We start from the raw sequence: 21,534 nt of genomic DNA, 5'->3' as shown, positions 1-21,534 counted from the left end.
AGGTTAAATGTGTCTATTTGACAATTAGGTTCAAAAAATGCACGACTTTAAAAAAACGACAATCCGAGCTACAATGGTTGGCAACGGACGATCGATGCTAACAAATACTATCTCGATGCCTAAAATGCGCGCTCAGGCGCCGGCATGAATGCAGCAGATAGCCTATTAAACGACGTCGAGACACCCCTCGTCCTCTCCGTCGCTGGTGATCTCATCCTCTTCTGCATCGCCATTGAGACCGACATCTGTCCCATCCAGGTCAGGGCCTGCTCCCCTCTGTTGAAGCATTGCGATAAGTTCAGCCGTCCCGGTGGACTGGAGGTCACGCCCCCCGCCCCTGCTCTCTGCGGCCACGGTCTGGACGCCGGCCCGCGGACTGGAGATCGTTCCCCTGATCTCTGCCGCTGTTGTACCTTGCTCCGACGGCGGTGGCGCCGCCGTCCTGCCGCGCCCCTGCTCTCCGCCGCCTCAGTCTGTACGCCGACCCGCTGCTCCGCTGCCGTCTACTGGAGGCCGCACCGCCGCGCCCCTGCTCCACTGCCATCTACTGGAGGCCGCGCCGCACGCGCTCCTACTCTGTGCCGCCATAGTCTGGACGCCGCACCGCCGCCCCCTGCTCTCCGCCGCCGCGGTCTGGACGCCGCCCTGCCGGTCTCTGCTCCGCCGTCCCAGTCATGGAGCGAGTCGCCGAAGCGGGCTCCCGCGCCGTCACGTGATGGGCAAGTACGCCGTTGGATCCGAGGGGGAGGGGGGTGTGGTCGCCGGAGGGGCCTACAGGCTTGTCACAGAAGAGAACAGGCGCGGGGAGGAAGCAGGCGACGAGGCTGCCGGACATCACGGGCGGCGCTGCGTTAGGAGAGGAAGGGAATCGGGAGAGGAAAAGCGAGCGAGAGAGAGAAGATCGGGTGAGATTGGATCGATCGGGTATCAGTTAACGGTTCAGACGGGCGCCGCACGGGAAGACTAATCTGGGCACGTCTCCCGTTGGATTGTCTGTTAATAATAGATAGTATAATATACTTCTTCCGTTTCATAATTCTCGTCGAAATATTACATGTATCTAGACATTTTTTAAAAATAGATACATTCAGCTTTGGATAAATTTGAGACAAGAATTATGAAATGGAAAGAGTGATAGATGAACATTGAAAAATGATGTCACATATTTCTACCATCCATAAGATAGGGAATTTTAGAATAATGAAGAGAGAAAGACGGACTTCTCAGAGAAAAAAATACAACAGGTTTGATTTTTTTTTTGATCGGGGTCAGGATCACGATACAACAGGTTTGATTCTATCTAGAAGCAACTGCTTAGGCATTCATCTTGTTAGAAAAAGATCATTCTAACCCTCTGATTAATCGATGATGTCGTTTGATGTTACAATACTTCTTTTTGCTGGCATATATTTCTCCCGTTAGATATGGCGTATATTTCTCTCTTCGTACAGTTACAGTGAGAAGAGAGATGGCATATGTTGCATCATCATGATAAAAATTTACAACTTATTTTTTAGTTACGTGATACAAAATCATAATATAAGTGAATATTTTTATACAAATATAATAGCATCATTTTGTTATCGCAGCAATTACATAACTGACAATCACATTGCACTACCGAGTTTGCAATAATGCCGCTTCTATTAGCCTACTAGGCTCACCTAAAGTGGTCTCAAAGAGAAACATACTTCGGAAATGCACACGATAACTCAGAACACAATGATAATTTTATTTATCTTGGTAAGAATTGCATTACAGAGGAAGAGAGCTGGGAAGTGCAAACGCTCATATATTACAATCTGGTATAACAATAGTTATTATAATAACTATAATTCTGCCAGAGGCAAACAGTTGCCCTCTGCTTTCAGTCATCCTCGCTTCCTGAGACATACAATCACGAATAGTGAAACAAGTCTTGCCTCGGACATCAGCAATGCTGCAAGAAATTCTCCCGCTTTATTCAGGACCTTGTGGCCATGATGACTGATGATCTTCGTCCCCATTGCCTCTTGAAATTCTGCTCATCGTCGCTTGAACTATGTCTGGACCTCCGCTTGCTCTGTTTATCATCATCCATTGGAGAAGATAGGCGTATTCTCTTCCTACTTTGGTGATCTTCATCATAGTCGTTGGAATCTCGGTCATAACGCCCATGGTCCCTCTCCGGTCTTGACCTCGATCTGTTCCTGGACTCTCTGCGATGAGGAGATCTGCTCCTGGATTCTGCGTTGAGAGGAGATCTGTTCCTAGACTCTCTGCGGAGAGGAGAGGCCAAACGATGGCTGTGCTCTGATGGTCGGGGCTGAGGAGCGGAGTCTTTTGACATCCCGATTTGCCTCGAACGTGCAGAAGTTTCAGCTTCACGTTGTAGTGCAGAATGGTTCTCCCAGCTAAAAAAATCAACATGATGTATTATTAGTATCAAAATGTAAGATGCATGACTACGGCGAGTATGATACAAAGAAGGGTTACAAACTGAGCTTAACCAAGTTGTTGCAATGACATATTTATGTCTATGCCTATGGTCATTTCTAGTACAAAATAAAGAAACAAGTTTGATAATCGATAATATACATACTTTTGATAGCTTGCTGGATAGCCTTGCATTGCAAGGGCCTGCGGTGGAATATTGCCAAAGGGATTGGCACCAAATGGACCCATAGGGTAGCCGCCATAGGCCATGCCCATTGCACCGTACATGTAAGGTTCGGTTACCCAAGGATATCCACTGTTGAAAGCGTTGGAATATGCTGGGTCAAATGGAACGTTGTACCCAGAGTTGGAATATGCTGGGTCAAATGGAACGTTGTAGCCATAGTTAGCATTGTTTGAATGAACAATCTTCGTTGAGTCTGCCTTCTTTCGCTTCTTCTTCAGTTGATCAGTTCTAGCAACTTTTGCTTCAAGTGCCCCTGAAATAGTACTGTTCTTCAAAGTTGATTCGCTTACGTCCTTCAGTTTGAGGGCATTCGCACTTGGTACAGCCTTTTGCACTGAACATCTTGCAGAGTCTTCAGCTTTGCTCTTCTGATCCAAATTTTCCTGAGCCCAGGACACTTTATTATCTTCTGTGGCAACCTGAACACCACCATCAGGAGAAGCCGATGATAGCTGGTTATCCGTGCATTGCTTCATATCCCTTTCCAAGGCAGTAGAAGTGATGTGGCTCTGTGATTTGGGATCAGGGTTGCTTCCTGAAGAACTTCTGTGCTTCCCTGTACCACTTGTAGTGCTGCTAGTCCTAGTTGCTAATAGATTGCTGATTGTGCTCCTAAGTGTGTGATTGGGAATGAGGTCATCTGCAAGCACCTTGACTCCACAAATGCACTTCGATTGTGTGATAATGTAATCCCGAATACCTGAGGGGGAAAACAGACAGTTATTCCTGATCTAGTTTGAACATAGAATGTACACAGAAAACACTTGTGTGGAGTAAAATAATGTTGGATCATAAAAACATTTCGAATATCTGGGTAGTACATTGGTCCACCGCACAGTAAGACTTCTAAAGATCCGTATGACGTATGGAATACATAAAAAACGCTTACATTTATCACAGAAACTGTCGAAGCAGCACTTGCTTGTTAACACCGCATCTGCCATCACCTTATTACATAGTCGGCAGTGGAGTTCTGCTGGCAAGTCATCAACAACACTCACAGATGCAGCTGGGGCAAGTGCAGATGGAATGCCATCAACAGGATTTGCAGATACAACCGGGGCAAGCGAACGAGACACTTTATTATAATTGTCAAATTTGAGATCACCAATGGTTGGGCAATGTTGAATAAAATGCCCTGGAATTCGGCATCTGAAGCAGGTGTAGCCAGGTGGAGGTTTCTGGTTTTCCTGTGGGCAATGTTGAATGAAATGGCCTGGTACTCCACAGCTGCGACACACATAGCCTGGTGGAGGTGCCTCCCCTTCCAGCGGCCCATGACCTTCAATTAGAAAGGTTTGTCAAACAGAGCACATGTCAAATAATGTTCAACATCACAAAACAATGCAAATATGTTGAAGTTCGAAGACTATCTAATGGGTCAGGGAACTGTTTGGTTAGACTATAAAATATTCAAGTGAAACATTGTTTTAGCAAAGCTTGAGCACCTACATGAACTTCATTATCATAACTATGTTTTTGAATTTTTTAAGAGCCTTAAAGTGTAATCATAACTTGAGAGAACATGAAACTGAATGAAGAAAGAAAAATCCGCATTACCATAATGGCGTCCAGATGTAAACCTTCCACCACCTTGCCCTCTCTTAGAAGATTGCTCTTCCCTACATGCACCATTGAACATGACAATTAGAGATGGTACCAAAAAAAATCTAGGTACTGATTATGCGAGGGGATTTGTATTCTAACCATTTGAGTTCAGCTGCATAAATCACAGCTGCGATTGCAGCATCTTCATCTTGCACTTCTGTGGAGGAACAAGATTTTGAAGCGGATTCAGTAATTACTGATTTGTTTGAAGCCACAGAACCATCCTCTATAACTATCCGCCTGCAATGAATTAGCAATACAACATTAGGATATACAAAAGAACATCTCCTCAGCCATCAGTGACCCGAACTGAAGAATCTGTTTGGAGAGGGAGAGAGAGAGAGAGAGAGACATCATCTACGTAAGATAATATTCACATCAATATGGTTCATTCTTTGAAGGTAATGCGCAAATCTATATTTTCGTTACAAACACCAAGTTTTATTAAGAATGAAAGCTAGAAACTGTCCCAAGATATGCTAACCTAAATTTCCTACTATGACTACATTCCTCTCCTAACCTCTATCCAAACAGGGGAATGGTGACTTACGAGGAGAACAATACGATATTCTCTGACATTTGTCCGGCAGTTCGGCGGACCAGAACAGTTACGTTCTGTGGTACCATGGCATTTTCATCTGCATATTCTGCACTCAAAAACAAACACAGGAAACGAAAGAAGTCAATCATTTCACTCAAACAATACTCATATAGCTTTACGTGTAGAAAGAACTTTTCGCTGATATAACCAGAAAATGCTAATAAACAACACCGACGTTCTAAACTGAATCTGAAACTAAAATCTTCAAATAACAATAATACAACACATCAAAATAACAGATTGATTTATATCGAGAAAGCTAGGAATTTCAAGAGCTATTGAGATGTGCAGGAAATATTAGAGCATGACTAGTCACAATCTGCAAATAAAAATTATCCACAGGAATTACAAACAGAACTTTCAGTTACACACATTGAAGATCTCTCATCCTATAGAAGCATATCCTATCGACATGCTGAATGAGTATAGCAGCACTTCCTCACTACACACTTCTAATATCTCTCTAAACAAATATGAGTACGGTTTGATACAGATTATTGATTGCCATGCAGGAGTGAACGTATAATTCGCACACCATGATCCACATAAACAACCGCATCATATCGTGAGGAATGAGACAAAGGCAAAATTGGCTATCCATGTGAACAGTGAACACACGGATAAACATGCTGAAGAAGTGGTTACGTACTGAAGTGAGCCATTTCAAACTCATTGATCGATAAAGCATGGAACCGAACAACAATATCTAGGTATTGCTTTGTTCAGAGCTACACAAGAAACCCATCCGTTGTTTTTGTTCCTAGCTACAGCAAGTCACTTGTGTGCTTAAAAGCCACATTTAAACTATATGATCAGCACAAAGGAATGTTGAACAGAACTGGTGCCTCTTATACATCACAGAAAGATCCGCATATCTTGCAGGGGAACACCCTAAATGGTAGGATCAATTTCTGATGGATTCAGGTCTCACTTTTCTGATATTTTCATTGTGTTATCACTTTGTCTAGCTGTTGAGCTAATCAAACTTTGAGCGATCAAAATAGCAAAATCATATCGCATAAGCAACTTAGACGACTTCAAACCATTTTCTAATGGATTCATTCCAACGCATCACAAGACAACAGTCTCAAGTGGGGCACTAGCTCAACTGCCGATGCTATTGTCAGTTAGGTTGCACAATTTACATGGTAGAACGACTACCCAATTTCCCAGGATCTTACAGAATTGAATGATATTGTATATATAAACCATGACCTAAGTAAAACTACTCGGCTTTAAAACGAACCTTCGCCAGTCTGGGCGTTGGAGATGGCGATATCCTCCCTGGGACCTCGGCCACGGGTACGGCCATGGCCATGACGGTTACTCGTCAAGATGAGCTGCTTGAGTTCAGAAACAGATATAAAAGAATAGGGAATTGGCACAGAATATGTTTCCTTTGCACTCTTATATTTGTAATACACAACACCCATGACTGAGTCTCTTTTGTGCTGCCGCCTCTCTTTTGCACAATTTTTTCGAGACGGCTGGCAAATTTCTCAGATTAAATATACAGAATTGCAACAGTAGAGAGTTACAAATCGGATCCGATCTAAGGCGATCGACGTCGGCGACGGCGGCCCCCGGATCCCTTCAACGAGCACGGAGTCGAAGCAGCACGTAGTAGTCGAAGCCTTTCTGGATCTGCGCGTCGCGAATCCTGACGAGGTCGCCGGATGCAGGACGCGATCGAAGAGCTTGGACGGGGACGCCGAGTACAACCGCTTCCGAAGCGTGGCGGCCCGGAGCAGCGGGTTTCGCCGGAGGAGGCGTCCCGATTGGAGGTCGCGCGGGGGCTAGGGTTCCGCAGTGGCGGCGGCGGCGATTGGGGAATTTTTTTCGAGTGATTGGAGACGGGCGAGAGGGGAATCGAAGAGTAGGCGGTGGCTGGTGGTTTATAGGGAACGCGTGGGCGGTGGCCGGATACGATACGTGTGAACCACACGCGTTCGTGTTTGGTTTCCTTGGCTGCGAAGCTTCCGGCTTTGGATGAGCTGGAAACGGTTCCAACTTCCGACCCATGCGGTCCGTGTATATCAGTTTAAATCGGATTGGAATTCTAATAATTTTATCCGCTCGTTCAGATTTCAATTATTTTCAACCGGATATTTTTTGGAAGTTGCAGCTGGTTCAAGTGTTTGAGAGCAACCGGATTCAAGGGTTGATATTCAGCATTACTTATGTTACTTATGTATATGTAAGAAGTTCGCAAGATGGAACGGTATTTCCTGAGCATGGAGGCACGACGTATTTCACGAGGACAAAATCACCTGGCCGATAGGTTAGCCCGAACGGCCGGTGCTGCCACCCGATGCATTCTTTGAAGTAATTCGCGCCCTATCCATAAAGAAAGAAGCCGACGCCCTTGACGAAGCTTCAAAGATCAGCATGGTCATCGACGCTCCACGCTCTTGGATGACACTGATTATCCGCGCTTTGAAAGGCGAGGTGGACGAAGAAGCAGAAGGCACAAGCGCCAAAACTCTGCTCGCAAAAGCCAAGATGTACGTCCTCCTCGACGGCATCCTGTACAAGAAAGGAGCGGCCGCATTGCTTAAGTGCATAACTCTTGACCGGAGAGCCGAGCTCCTCCTGGAAATCCATTCGGGAATATACGGCCACCATCTTGCACCAAGAGCCACCGCGACGAAAGCCTTACGTCAGGGGTTCTATTGGCCCACCATGGTGCAAGACGCAATCACCATATTGCGAAAATGCGAAGCTTACCAGAAAATGGCTAAGTCAATCTATGCGCCCAAGACTTCCCTGAAGAATATCCCGATAACATGGCCATTCGCACGCTGGGGAATGGACCTTCTCGGGCCTTTCCCCGCATGCAACGGGGGCTGCAAGTACCTCGTGGTGACGATTGATTACTTCTCCAAATGGATAGAAGCAGCGCCGCTCGGCAAGATCACGTCACAGGCCGTTCAATTTTTTTTTCTAGGAAAACATCATATGCCGATATCGCGTCCCGCGAGAGCTAACCATGGACAATGGCAAACAGTTCGACTGTGCGGAATTCATCAAATTCTGCGAATGCCTTGAGATCAAACTGCAAGTCGCATCCGTTGCTTACCCAAAGAGCAACGACGCTTGTGAAAGGGCAAATGGATTAATCCTCCAAGGACTCCGCCGAAGGGTAGAGAACACGGTTAGCAAAGCAAGGGGAGCATGGGGAGATGAACTCGCTAGCGTGGTTTGGGACATACGCACCACCGTAAGCCGTTCCACGGGCCGAACACCATTCTCTTTGGTATATGGAGCCGAAGCAGTTCTTCCCGCCGAGGTCAAGTTCCGCTCACCTCGAGTCGAAAGGCTCCAAGAAGCCACCCCAATTGGCTTCATCGAAAATGAAGAGCATCACAAGACGGCCATCGATCTTGTGGAAGAAGCTCGTGGCAAAGCCCTCATGAGGCACGCCGTCTACAAGCAAAGTGCCGCACGCTTCTACAACACAAGAGTGCGGGAATGAGTCTTCTTCCAAGGAGATCTCGTACTGAAAAAGAATGTCGACCCAAAGTTCCAGCGCAAACTCGACCCTAAATGGGAAGGACCATACCGCATCACCGCAGTATTGGGAAATGGTGAATACCACTTCGAGAACATGAAAGGACAAAATCTTGTCCATGCCTGGAACGGCAACAAGCTCCGACGTTTCTACGCCTAAGGAGAACGTTCAAAGGCAATCCTTGCTGCTCCCAAAAGGAGACCATCAGTGCCCAACCGGCCTCTTCCCTGCGAAACTTCGAGGGATCGTAAGCGCCAACGAGGCCACGTCTACATAAGACTTGTAAGGGCCCATCGGGCCATACCTTAAGACAAGAAAGTAAGGATCAATAAAGCAAGTCCTTAAGGAAAAGTTAAGAATGACACGAGACACTCACACGACTCATCGTCGTAAAAGAGCCGCTGCCCCTGTGCCGCTCACCGAGGAACGCGAAAAGGCCCCCGCTGGCCCAAGCACCCTCTAAAAATGTCCATGGACATAGGTCGCTATTAGCGACTCGTTCCTTGGTGGATCCTAGCGTGCCTCAAGGCCATCCGCCAAGTAGAACCAAGTCCCCCGAGGGCCGGAAGCTCCTTAAAACGCATTTAGGAAGAACCGTAAATAAGCGAGTTATGCATGAGCACACTTACCTCGGAGAACCATGCTACTCGTATGCGAGACGTCGCGCACCGGCCTGCATGATAGTAAACGGGTTAAGGCTCCATAATAATCGCGGGAAAGCATAGCTTCCTGAAGTCCGAAGAGCGAAAATTCCGCATGAAATTTCCCAAACGGCAAGTCAAAATGTCCGGATCACTACCGGCATATCGATAGCGACCCTCACAAGGGTACCGGGATCCGTGGCTCGTAACCATGGCCTAAGGCGCCGAAGCCAAGTCGTATCCCAACGGCGACAGCAATTGATGGCTCAAAAGTGCAATCATAGCGAACTATCGCGAGCTGTATAAACTATGGAAATATAGTACTTCACATGAAGGAAATATAGTACTCCAAGAAACACATGTTGAGCCAAGTTAACATTTCCGATAATGTCGACTACATGGTGAAACATGAGAAATACATGCCAACCTAGGTTAACATGAGAAATACTATGAGAAATACATAGTGAAGCATGAAACACAACAAAAAAGCAGCCTTACAACCTCTACGACTAAGGGTTTAAGCATGCTAGACATGAGGCAAAGTCAAGTTGGGATATGCAACATCGCATAAGTAAGCAGCTGAGGTACATCAACACCTCCAAGGGCGACGAGGCTCACGCCTCACCGTCACCCTCCTAAAGAGCGGGCTCAAGGCAACGCATGAAGCGTCGAGCCTGAGCGCGAAGAGGATCACCCTGGTCCGCCAAAAACTTCTTTGCCCCGTGAGACATCTCACCCTCAAGCCCGCTCATCCCGGCACCACTGTCAAGGACTGCCGCAACCGCCGATGAAACTAGTCGGGCACCCGTACTCAGGAGGCACTTCTTCACGATAGGCTCAATGAGCTCCACCTGGGAAGTAAGCACCCTGCTCGCCTCATCCACCGTGCGACACGGAGGAAGATCTGGTTGGGGAACACTCCTCAGGCAAGTCATCGTCTCCCGAATCTCGGTGGCCTGGGCAAGCAAAAGCGAAACCACCTCGGGACGACGATCCAGTGGAGGACGAGCACGAGGAGCAAGCATCGGGCCGTCAACCGCTGCCGCTAACTCCACCTTGAGGGAAGCTGCCTTCGCGCGGGCGTGCTCCCTATCAAGGTTGGCCACCACCAGGTCCTCCTCAACTCGACGGGTCCTCGCGATCTCGTCCTTCTGGCGCTCCTCAGCAAGTCGAGCCCTGGTCTTCATGGCCGCGAGCTCTGCCGAAACGCGGAAGAGCTCAGCCTCCACGGCCTCGCGCTGCACCCTCTCCGAAGCCAACTCACTCAAGGCAAGGGTAGACTTGGACATCTCCATGTCCAAAGCAGCGGAAAGCGCCCCCACCAGAGTCTTGAGGGCAGGAAGGGCACCCACGGTCTCGACCAAGCCTCTCACCTATAAAGAAGAGGAAGTTAGCACAAAGCTAACCCAAAGGGCAAAGGGAGATACGTCACGGATGCTCACCAGCTCTAGTGTCACGAAAGGATCTCTCGCTCCATCCTCGGACGTCAGAAGCGATCCATCCCTCGCCTGAATCGAGGGCTTGCCCTCAAGAACCCCGGGTTCCGCGGCCCTTGCACCTAAAAACAAGTCAAGAAGATCATGTCAAAATCATTCTGAAAAAGAATGACGTGAACAAAAGAGAAGGGCCCTCACCCGGGGTAGGAGCATCCTCCTCAGGATGCTCGCGACCAATAGAGAACACCTGGACGCCCGCACCGCTGGCTCCGGTCGACAACTCCACCACTGAGTTGCTCTGAAGCTGAAGCCCCGTCTCACGAGTGAAAGCCTCAACCTCGTGACTCGAAGGAGGAAGAACTTGCTCGAGTCCAATCTTCCCATTCATGTGCAGATCCAAGGTCACCCTCAGGGGGGACCTCGACTCGCCCACGACAGGATCTGCCGAATCCGCCGGGGTGTAGTCAAGAGAAGGAGAAGGAGTCGGGGGAGCTTTCCTCTTGCATCCACTCGACCGACGAGGTATTTTGGGGACCGGCGCGACAGGCACCACCAGGCCCAGCACCGCCGTTCCCGCCTTCGTCTTCCCACAGGAATCCCGCAGCTTGGACCCCACCGCCAACATCGGCGGTGTTGCCAAGCGGGAGTAGCGATCGCCCACTCGAAGAAGGCGACCAAGCTTCGGATCTTGTCGCACAGGCACCATCTTCCGGAAGCACCTCGCGATGATGTTGTGACATCCCCCCTCGCTGATCTTGGCCTCGTAGTCGCGGTGCTCTGGCCCGCCGTACGGACCTATCAGCTGCGTGGCCCACAACGCCGCCCTCTCCTCGGAAAACATCGCTGAAAAAGATAAGCCTAAAATTGTTAAGTACCTTCACAAGGGAAAACAATCAAGGCACGAAGGGGAGAGGAGCGCCACTCACGTGCGGTGACGAGCTGTGGAGGACGGAAAGATCGAGGGATCCCAATCTCAGACCTCAGACGACTCCTCATCATGAAGCGTCCCGCCATCACCATCTCCTCCATGAGGTCACGAAAGCTTCTCTCGGCGGACACCTCCTTGATCTTGGCCACCTTCCAGAGGTCGGCCGACCGAGGATCGCCGGGGTGGGACACCTCCCTGAGACCTCCGGCCCTAGAGTGCCGGGGGAGATCACCCGTGTGCCGAAGACGGGTCTTCGAAGCCCGAAGGAGAAACCACTGGGACTCTCACTTGACGAACCACTTCTCCGCGCTCTTCCCCGGCATAAGCAGGAAGTCGTCCCCAAAACCGGAGCAAAGCCTCAGGTTCACCGAACCAAAGGCGCTCAAAGCAAAGCCGTCCGGGGTGAGCAACTCCCTCACCTCCATGGTGAAGTAGAACAGCAGAAGCTTCATCGAAGACTCCTCGTGAAGCACAGCCACCTGAAAACGTTCAACCTCACCATCGTCGACGGGTGAAGCTGGGCCAGCTCGATGCCGTACGTCTCCAGAAACTCCAGCGGGAAGGGGTGAACGGGCACACACAAGCCGGCGTGAAACCAGGCCGAGAATGCCACGATGCATCCCGGACGCCGCCGCTGGTCGAGCCTCACCTCCTCACCATCAGGCAGGATACCATCCCCCTTGGGGAAGTACCCCGCCTCCTCCAGCTGAACGAGGTCCTCAGGACTCATCGACGAAGGGAGAAGGTGGTCGTGTGCCCAACCTCCACCGTCCACCGGCGCCGACAGAACCAAGGCAGGGCCACCGCGAGGGCGAAAGGAGACCTTCTTCCGCGACGGTCGATTCGCCGCAAGCTGCGCCGCTGAAGATCCCCTCACTGGCTCACCCACCGGACGCTCGACATCGAGCCCCGCCATCTCACCTGCGAAAAGACCCGCCAAGAATTAGCAAAGTGCGGAAAACTTCAAAAGGAATCAACAAAAAAGGAGAAAGAGGAGCAAAAGGGATGCTGCAATCCTCGCCCGCAAGGTGCTCAGCAAAATGCCCGCGTTCTACCGCCGGTACCCGCGCAAACAACAAGCCGCGCCAAGCGCCACGCTGTGCCGTGCGCGCGCCCGAGCACTGCCGCCCGCGCCCGCACCCGCACCTAGCCGCGCCTCGCCTACGCCATGCCGGTCTCGCGCTCGTGCTCTCGCCTACGCGTACACCGTGCCGGCCACGCGACCGCGCCTCCGTGCCCCCGTCTACACGCGTGCCTCTCCGCTCCGCGCACGTCGCGCCCACGTGCCCGCGTCCCTGCCCGCGTCCGCGTGTGCGCCCCTCCGCGCCGTGCTCGCGTCATGCGCCGCATGGCCTCACCGTCATCGCTCTCGCCGCACACGCGCGCCCGTGTCGCGTCAAGGCCATGTCCGCGCCTTTGCCAAGCCACGACGCACCCGAGGTGTTCGACCGAACTCCCACAAGGGTCGCCGGCACCTAAAGGACACAGGGACGGCGCCGCGAAGCTGCCCTCACCTCCACAGGAGCAAGAAGATCCCAACCGGCGACGAGGATCCCCCGGCTGCACTTGAAGGCACGATCAGCACCGCGCTCCGAGAGGCCTCGCCCGCGCTCCACACCCCCAAGACGACTCGACGATGGAGAGCTTCCGCGGCCTTGTCCCGACGAACAACACGACCTCTGTCGTCACCGAAGAGTAGCTAATGCCCCTGCGGAGCTCCCTACTACACCAAGCCCTCGAAGGAATGCCGGGTGCCGCCGAACGCGTCTTCGGCACCGGGCAAGCCAAACAAGTATGGTGTGAAGCTTCACAGTGCCCAAAGTCTCCATTTTATAGGCCAACAAGCTCCTAGGCGTCCGGGCCCAAGCCACTCCGCCGACGACACATCGTCGTCCTCTCCCCGGTCCATGGCCGACGGGAATCGCAAATGGACGAGCTTACTTTCCAAGAAAGAAGGGAAGGAAGGATGGGGAAGCCCCCCCGCGTGGCCTCGACCGGAGTAGCAGCTCCTGCCGTCAGCAGCCACGAAGGAAAAAGAAGAAAAGGGGGCCGGCCGGACCCCCGTCCTTTTCCCCAACCGTACCAAGCTTGAAGATGACTCGGTGCCGTTTGATCTAGGGCTGGGGGACGCCCCTGGCCGTCGGATCAGACCACTTAAAGCCCCTGATTTTTGCAAAAAAGTCCCTCAGGACACCAGATTTCTCGCAGAGAGGCCCCCAGGGTCCTGGTTTTTGCAAGAATACCTCCTGAAAATCGATTTCTCGCAAAGAATTTTGCCGTGGGCATGGAATCCCTCCGCTACTCTTCCAAGGATCCTATTTTTTGCATGGAACCCCAGGTGTCTTGGGAAGATCCGCTCGGCCCAAGCCCTAGGCTAACAACCCCTCGAAGCCTTTCCTAACATAAGATTAAGTCGCATCCGCAGGGTCGACCGAACCTATTCAAAAAATATCGACGTGTCAACTTGTCCAAGTGTACGGCGACCTGCGCTATAAGGCCGGCGTACACGCCCTACCTTTATTCCCGTGCTTGAGCCATCGAGCATTGGCACCCTTTACTCTAATTGTTGTCGAGAACAACAACAGTAACATATGTAATGTCTAGGAGTGGGGTTAGTGCAATAAAAAACATAGTCTTGATCTAGATGTACTGTAGTCATCATCTTTAAAAGATATTTCCATGTCATCCACGGTGTGCTTGCTTGGAAGTAGATTGTTTGAAAGCAAAGAACGAATAGTTCACGAATTAGTTGTGATTGAGTTGCCACTCCCCACGCGATAGAAAAAGGCCTCCTGCCCTAGCCGCCGCCAGCGTCGATCCGATCTATCTCGTCTCCCTGCCGGATGGCCGAGGAACAACGTCCCTGCTTCTTCTACGTTTTGGTGCTACAGTAGGTCTTCAAAAATTAGGGTTTGGTCAACCGGCAGCCAAGCTATGGTGGTGATGGCGGCATTGCACGGGTCAAGAATAAGGTTTTCCCGACTCCTCATGCACCTCGTCGACGGCGATCCTGCCGATGGCGTTGAAGAGTGCGGGACGATTGGTCGCTACTCTTCCGGAGTGGTGGATCTGGTTTTGTGTTTGCGCTTTGCAGGTCGTCTACGTATATCGGTTTATTGGTTCCTTTTCCGATTGATGAGTCTCGGTCGGCTTCGACCTCATCGTGAAGATAGTGCGCCCAGGTCTTCTCTGATCCGTCTGGCCGGATCTGGAATGGTCATCCAACCCTCTTCGACGTTTCCTTCTCCGGGACGGTGGTCTGTTTCTCAGATCGCTGTCACCGGCGTCTTCTGGCTCCGACCGGCGACTTCTCGGCTGCTATGTCAACAACGGTTTCCTGGCTCCGACGTGGTTCGAAGGTTCAGAGGCAGCATCGAGTTTTGCTTGCACTGCACCAAAGGCGAAGTGCAGGAGGAATAAACGACGTTTACTTACAAGAACTTGCGTTAATTTTTTTGTACTTTAAAGATGGTTCTGTAAGAGTTGTTGATTTTAATATATGGCCTTGGCCTTCTCGGAAAAAAAAATAGATTGTTTGTTGAAGTATAACAGTTCTTTTATAATTTGATCCAAACCGTGAGTAATTCAAAAGGGAAAATGGAAAGAAAACAACACCGTTTTTTTTAACTAAAATAAAACAACAACAAAAAATAAGCAAAAAACAACACGATTCTTTGTTCTCATATAAACCCCCAAAGGCCAATCGCCTCAGAAAAAGGGAAAACTCCCAGAAGACCAAAACCCTAGCGACCACAAGCCCGTCTTCCTAGAACGCTCGCAGCACCATGTCGGCACCCACTAGCGGCGGCGGGGCGCTCTCGCCCCAGGCGACGGCGGCCCTCCAGGAGGGCATCAGGCTAGTCTTCGGGCGGTGGACGGCGTTGCAGATGGCAGTGGAGAACCAGTGGGGCGGCCGCGACTCCCGCGCCAAGGCAGATCAGCTCGCCGAATCCATCCTCTCCTGGTTCTGCAACTCCAAGGGTACTTACTCCTCCTCCTATTCCGCATCCTCTGAGAATTTTCTTCTAGAAGAAACGGAATTCCGGCCATGGTACGATAGTAAAGGCGTATCTCCCTTCTATCGGTGTTAATTTAGCCTCCTCAACAGTTTCTTCTTGAGGCGGCTTTAGGGATTCGGTGGCAGAAAAAAACGGCTATTTGATTTGTAGTTCTGGTTCAAATTGAATAGTTTATAGTTCTATGGATTATAGATTATATTCTATGCCATTAGTCTGACCAACATCCAAAAAATGGCATATCCATGGTATGGACCGATGAAACAATTTAATTTAGGTTCGAGCTACCGAGCTTTGTTTTACCAATAGGAAAAATATCTACCTTTGTAATGATTTGCATCTCAGCTTACTAATTCTGTTCATCCTTTACTTTAGTGGTCGATAATATTGATCTTTCTGTTCTCAAGTACTTATATTATGCATAATTCAATTTATTTGTACACTTTTTTAATTAAGAATGTACTCCCTCCATCCCATAATTCTTGTCGTTGTTTTAGTACAAATTTGAACTAAAACAACGACACGAATTATGGGACGGAGGGAGTATTTTTGTAAGGAAAATCAAATATCTTCTACGTTATCAGTTTATTTTAGGTAGTCTGGTGATTTCATCTAGACCATAGGTTGGAAAAGTGATTTTGGCATGGTTTACATGTTTTGACCATATGCTTGTGGGTTCGAATTTATTTGCGTCATTCTTTTTTATGTTTGCATTTACATCAAATATTGTTCATGTTTCTTTTCCAGGTCCATATTATTATGATGACTTGGAGAATATGATTTATGTTGCAATATCTGACTCCTTCAGTTCTGACTTTGAGGATGGTAGTATTGAGGAGGTAATTATTGCCTCTCTCCTACATGTTTATCACCAGCCACAAGTTTATAATTTGATAGATTTGTGGTAGCCCTGAACTAGTTCTCGATCTCCCTATTGCATTTTTTTTTTTGAGGAGTAGCCCTATTGCATTTTCATATTGACGATGTGTAACTGCACATTTAACTTTACTTAAAAAGAAGGGCCGGTCTTGATTTAGCATCGGTGGAGTGTAATTTGGCTGACAGCAAAATTTAGTTAGAATGGGCAGATGTATGTTCTACTTCATGTCTTCATTTTAGATGATACAGTAGTTTGTACTTCATAGTACCTGGCTGTTTCCGCATGAAGTTTACCAGTTATGCACTAGAAGACCTTACCCTGCTTGGAACAACCATAGAGAAGCTTCTATGTTATTACCTTCTTTCTCATGTCAAATATGTATTGAACACCTCAACTTGTCTGCACATATTGTACATGCTTTGATCATGACAACTCATGCCAGAGAAGTATCCCTAGAAGTATGTCTGTTCTATCCGAAACATTACTTGTAGTAGCTAAATTTTTTTTGTGGAGTTTTATTCTACACTCATGTCAAGGATGGGAGTTTGGTTGGGTGGTGCGACCCTGGCCCTTGGCATCGATGGGGAAAGTTCAGATAATGTGTCGACCCACCTGGCGTCCTTGCCCCGACTCCAGCCCCAGTGCACCTTTGGCTCATGTGGGATGGCATGACCAATGCTGTTGTTAGCTTGATACAGTAGAGAGACCACTTGAAGGGAATCAAGAAGATAAAAGCTCCTGATTTACACTACACACAAAAAAAAACTAAATCCAAAAGCCATGGCAACTGGTTATTGTATGAGCGCAATAGCGGTCACTCCATTTTATCTTTCATCTGGCTCTTCTAGTACCTGCACTGCACCAATACAACACTGATTCGATTCAAGACCTAGAGGTGACAGGCTGACCCATTCACAAATGAATGTGCATTCCCACAAATTTCACCACAAAGCGTCAAGCTCCTCCACAACTTCACAAATGAAGAAATCAAATCAGATCCGGTTGGGTTGACCTTGGTTACTTTTGGAGAGGAAGAAGGTGAGGCTATCATCTGAGGCGGAGGACGAATGATGAAAAAGCCAGATGCAGGGCCTGTGCGATTGGAGAAGTGGCCGAGAGCCGACCATAGGTGGTGAGAAGAAGGAAGCAACGTCAGGTAGATAACAAGGAGGGGCTTGATTTTCTGGATCAACGAGACTATCCACCATGGAAAATGTGAGGGAATAATGAATATCTGAGGTTGTACTATTTGTTTGTGGCTGAAAGGTTTGACCTGTTCGGACCAAAGGACCATTAGGCTCTTACCCAGTTGACCCATTCTATTTGGGGGTTTCTACTGAGGTTCTTTGTTCCGTCTGTAGCTTCTGTAGTAGAAAGCTGAAACTTCTTAACAATAATCAAGGCATATTGTACTGTTTCTGTTGTTTATGTAATTTGTGTTCAGTTTGCTCTTATAGTGCACGATATGTGTTTATTAAGTTCATTGTTGTTTTGTGACAAAGAGGTTGCCGAGCAAATACTGATTATGCATGAAGGATGCCTACAAGGCAACTATTCATCGATTGAGAAGCTAAGGAATACACATGTTCAAGGAAATGCTGTTTCACTAAGTAGGCAGGTACATACTAGTTGCAAATTTATTTTCTAGCAAGTGATCAAGTTTTTTCCTGTTATGTAATTTGTCCTGCTCCTCTTTTCACATCTTATCTCACTTCTGCTGCAACATAGTATCAAAGATGTTCTCTCACAGTTCACTTCCAAAAGGCTTTTGATAATTTGATCTGTTAATTCTTGAAAAGGTGATATGATTGTATTGTTTCTTTATCGGGGATAATTGGAGATTGCTACCCTCTGAGACTTATTTTTATTTTTGGGAACCACTTGTTTCCAAGGTGATCTTCAACCATTACTCCTCCGTCTAGGTATAAGATTGGTTTTGATAATTTCAGCATGAAACAGGTTAAAAAAATGATTGGTTTAACTGGTTTCTTGGTGTCATGTGCACGTATAGCACAAGGCAATAAATTAAAGATAATGATCTTATGTTAGGAAAGTAGAGATTGTTTGCTATTTTCTAGGCATAAGATTTGGTTACGTTCCATATTGTGAGGAAAGATAGGATTAGTTTCTTAACAACAAAGTTATCCATCTCTCTACATAAGAGAGGACTTTACCTTGTATCAATCAAGGCACAAATCAATTAAGTCATTTTAGTCTTTTTTTTCTTAGCATTGTTAGTAACAGTTGTCCTGGTATGTATGAGCGTATATACCTCTTGGAGTCAAATTTGCTACTAGATTCCTTCCACAATAAGCTCCTGTTAGTTGGCAACATATCTGGTGAAAACTGAAAATACGTGGAATCATGTGCAACTCCATCTTAAAGTTCGCAAAAATACAAAATAGTAAAAAGAAGGATACTGAGAAGGTATGTTCTGCATGTCGGACTTTTTTTCACAGAATTCACATTTTCAATTCATAATACACCCTATTTTTATTGAGAACACTTGGATTCAATTGTTCAGCAGTTCTTTAATTTTTTTTTGCTGGCACTTAGGACTTGGCTATATTTAGAACACGTCCCCCTGTTAGTTTCCAGAAAAAATTGTCCTGTTCTCTTGCTAATTGATCTCTTTCTCATGAGCAGATGGTGACTGATGATGACGATGATAGCTCAGATGATGATGGTGAGCCGTCAATGGCAGGCAATGAAGCAGTTAGGCCAGACGAGATGGTGGTGGACGAGCCAAAACCCTCCAAGCCTGTCCCTGATGCTGATGGGTTTACTCCTGTGGCACCTAGGCGGCGCCGTGGTAAGAATTAAGCACAGAAGCAAACCTTTCCGTGAGATCTGTCACTTGCGGCTGTATCGATCTGAAGGCATTAAATTGTTATTAGCAAAACCTTGGCCCAAGTCATGGCACTTGCGGTCGTTTTTTGGTCTGAAGGTGTTAGTGTTATCCTCTGCTTGCATTACTTGGATTGATTATGTCGCTTGTTATCCTTGCCACTCGCTTGGTGTTAGAAATGGCAACAAACGATTCAAGTTGTAAACTGTTCTAAAATTCTTCTCCCAAGTTTCTAAAGTGTTATTCTCTACTTGCACTTGCACCGATACTTGTCCATTCTCTCGTAGCCCTTTTTAATTCAAGGACTAACAGCTATGAGCGAGTCCATTTATCTGAATCTCCTTGTCTTTTGTTAATGCCTAGGCCATTCTCCAATACCACGGACAGTCAAACTTTTATATAGTAAAAAATATCAACATATTCACTGTCAAATCAAGATGATATGAAAATATATTTCACGATAGATCTCATTTTAATTTGTGACCTTGATATTTTTGTGTCAAAATTTAGAAAGTTTGACCGTTAACAAAATTTGTACGCAGACTGGGAGTAATTGGTATGAAAGTGCGCAACCTACTCATATAATCCATGTTTTCTGCAATTAAAAATAATATTCTGAGGTTTTCCATGTCTCAGCTTCTTCGGTAATGTTTTGATACTTCACTAAAGCAGGGTAAGGTGCACCATTTATGAAGTCATTTTTGTGAAAAATGACAACGTTCATAAGGCATGCACTAGGATGTTACAAATTTCAGAATCAGAATTTCGTCAACATGTTATAAAAAACATAGTCTATTGTAAATAGTAGTACTAGATAGATTGTTTTATGACTTCTCTCGCTCGTAATTGTGGATCCAGTTGGGTGATTGGGTGGAGCACGTTCCACCAAATAATTTCTTGAAATCCAGAAATTACTGAAATAAAAATAAAAATAGAACTGTAATTTTTTTGTTCACTCAATATAAAAAACGTAGACCAATGTCTTTATCAATACTCCCGTAATTTCAAAATAAATGACATGTATTCTATACAAATCCACCTCACTTGTTTTCGGACGGAGGGAGTATTAAAAAGGTAGATGCGCCGGACACATGCTATGATCCCAACTTTAGACAGAAAAGGGGGTGGAACTCAAGTAACATAAATATGATTCAACATCATAATGCATTACCTGTCAAATCACCGATAGTAAGATGGACGGCTGGAGTTCTGGACGGATCAGCAGTGAAGTTTACGTGTTTTCTATTATTCGCAAAGAAAAAAGAGGTTATGTGTTTGCACTTTCCAGCATTGGACATCAACTCGCTTCCAGAAAGGTACGTGTTCTACTGTTGCAGAGTCTTTTGTGTTTCAGAGTAAGAATCTGTCATGGAAATTGTAATTTCACATGAAATTTGGAGAACCAGCTACCACAAACATATTCTCGCCTTGTTCAGCAAGATGAATACACGTCTTTCTCTTTACATTAATGAATTAACGAGAGCTTCTTTTACCACTCATGCTTTATCACCACCGGTGGAAAGGAAGGAGTTGAAAATTTTATTATTTAAACTAAAAGGTTGATATACAATAGCCAATTAAGAGTAGTTTGCTTAGCTTAGTATTGTGCCATAATCTTAACGTCGGTGCTAAATTTTTTTTTTCTCAAGACCTACTCCCACATCTCATATCAGTGGTACAAAACAATCTAAATCATCTTTGCCACCTGCTTAGCACCTAGCTAGGAATCTAGGATGCGATGCTCTTGAGATTACATGAACCATCATTGTTCAAAACAGGTCATACACGACAATTCTATCTTTTCCTTCGTTCTTCAGCTATTGGTTGGAGCAATTTCTTTTTTTTTTTGCTGATAAACGGTCTTGCTTACACAGTGTATATGAAATATTCACTAATTTGTCTGGGCTCTAAAAGATCAAGCTCTATTGTCAAGCAGTAGAAGATTGTACAACGGACAACCTATTAATGCCATGACTCCTAATTGCATAGCGGCCGTCTACTCAAAACGCCTACGAGCTAGCCTTGGCCTACAAGCCACTCACTTGCAACAATTTCATGAACTAGTAAGCCTGGTAGCAGAGAAAAAGTTGCAAACCGTGGGTTCCTTTTTCTCGCGCAATCCATATGCCCCAAATGTGATGATTGGGCCTCATTATTTGGCCAGCACCATGGGGTTCTCATGTAACCTTAGCCACTTATTAGTGGCTAGTAAAATTGTCTCCCTTTAACTCTTTTCCTATTGGGCAAGAGGCGGCTTCTTTCACCTTTTCTACAGTAGTAAAAATAAAAGAAAAGCAGGTGCTCCTGAAATCTCCGGTGCATGTGAGGAGCAGCTCGTTGCAAAGGAACAAAAGTTTTCTAGAAAAGCATTCAAACCCAAGTACCTAGCAGTACTTTTGGGTA

At 47.0% G+C, this 21,534-nt stretch overlaps 2 protein-coding genes across 2 annotated transcripts; one reads left to right on the top strand and one right to left on the bottom strand.

The window, feature by feature from the left end:
• Positions 1-1,708: 1,708 nt before the first annotated feature.
• On the bottom strand, positions 1,709-6,769 carry LOC100831001 (E3 ubiquitin ligase PARAQUAT TOLERANCE 3). Its single transcript, XM_003561528.4, has 7 exons — positions 6,118-6,769; positions 4,821-4,917; positions 4,370-4,510; positions 4,223-4,284; positions 3,552-3,944; positions 2,582-3,362; positions 1,709-2,393 (listed from the first exon to the last, which is right to left on the bottom strand). Exons 1-7 carry the CDS (start codon positions 6,302-6,304, stop codon positions 1,964-1,966), a joined length of 2,091 nt encoding a protein of 696 aa, XP_003561576.1. The 5' UTR covers positions 6,305-6,769; the 3' UTR covers positions 1,709-1,963.
• An 8,322-nt stretch (positions 6,770-15,091) lies between these two features.
• LOC100829457 (pre-rRNA-processing protein TSR2) lies at positions 15,092-19,393 on the top strand. Its single transcript, XM_010233516.3, has 4 exons — positions 15,092-15,368; positions 16,151-16,242; positions 17,788-17,901; positions 18,930-19,393. The coding sequence occupies exons 1-4, from the start codon at positions 15,173-15,175 to the stop codon at positions 19,104-19,106; spliced, it is 579 nt and encodes a 192-aa protein (XP_010231818.1). The 5' UTR covers positions 15,092-15,172; the 3' UTR covers positions 19,107-19,393.
• Positions 19,394-21,534: the final 2,141 nt, after the last annotated feature.

This window comes from Brachypodium distachyon, chromosome 1 (assembly GCF_000005505.3).
Source record: "Brachypodium distachyon strain Bd21 chromosome 1, Brachypodium_distachyon_v3.0, whole genome shotgun sequence".
Lineage (NCBI taxonomy): Eukaryota > Viridiplantae > Streptophyta > Magnoliopsida > Poales > Poaceae > Brachypodium > Brachypodium distachyon.
The sequence above is the reverse complement of the archived record's forward strand: the minus strand, read 5'-3'. Positions and strand labels throughout refer to the sequence as shown.

Bases quoted from the DNA above. Each gene is read 5' to 3' on its own strand.
- LOC100831001 (XM_003561528.4), bottom strand. From the start codon at position 6,304: ATGGGTGTTGTGTATTACAAATATAAGAGTGCAAAGGAAACATATTCT. The intron at 3,945-4,222 runs GTAATGCGGATT...TTCTAATTGAAG, and splicing joins TACATCTGGACGCCATTATG to GTCATGGGCCGCTGGAAGGG. The intron at 3,363-3,551 runs GTAAGCGTTTTT...TTTCCCCCTCAG, and splicing joins CGACAGTTTCTGTGATAAAT to GTATTCGGGATTACATTATC.
- LOC100829457 (XM_010233516.3), top strand. From the start codon at position 15,173: ATGTCGGCACCCACTAGCGGCGGCGGGGCGCTCTCGCCCCAGGCGACG. The intron at 15,369-16,150 runs GTACTTACTCCT...TTTCTTTTCCAG, and splicing joins CTGGTTCTGCAACTCCAAGG to GTCCATATTATTATGATGAC. The intron at 17,902-18,929 runs GTACATACTAGT...TCTCATGAGCAG, and splicing joins CTGTTTCACTAAGTAGGCAG to ATGGTGACTGATGATGACGA.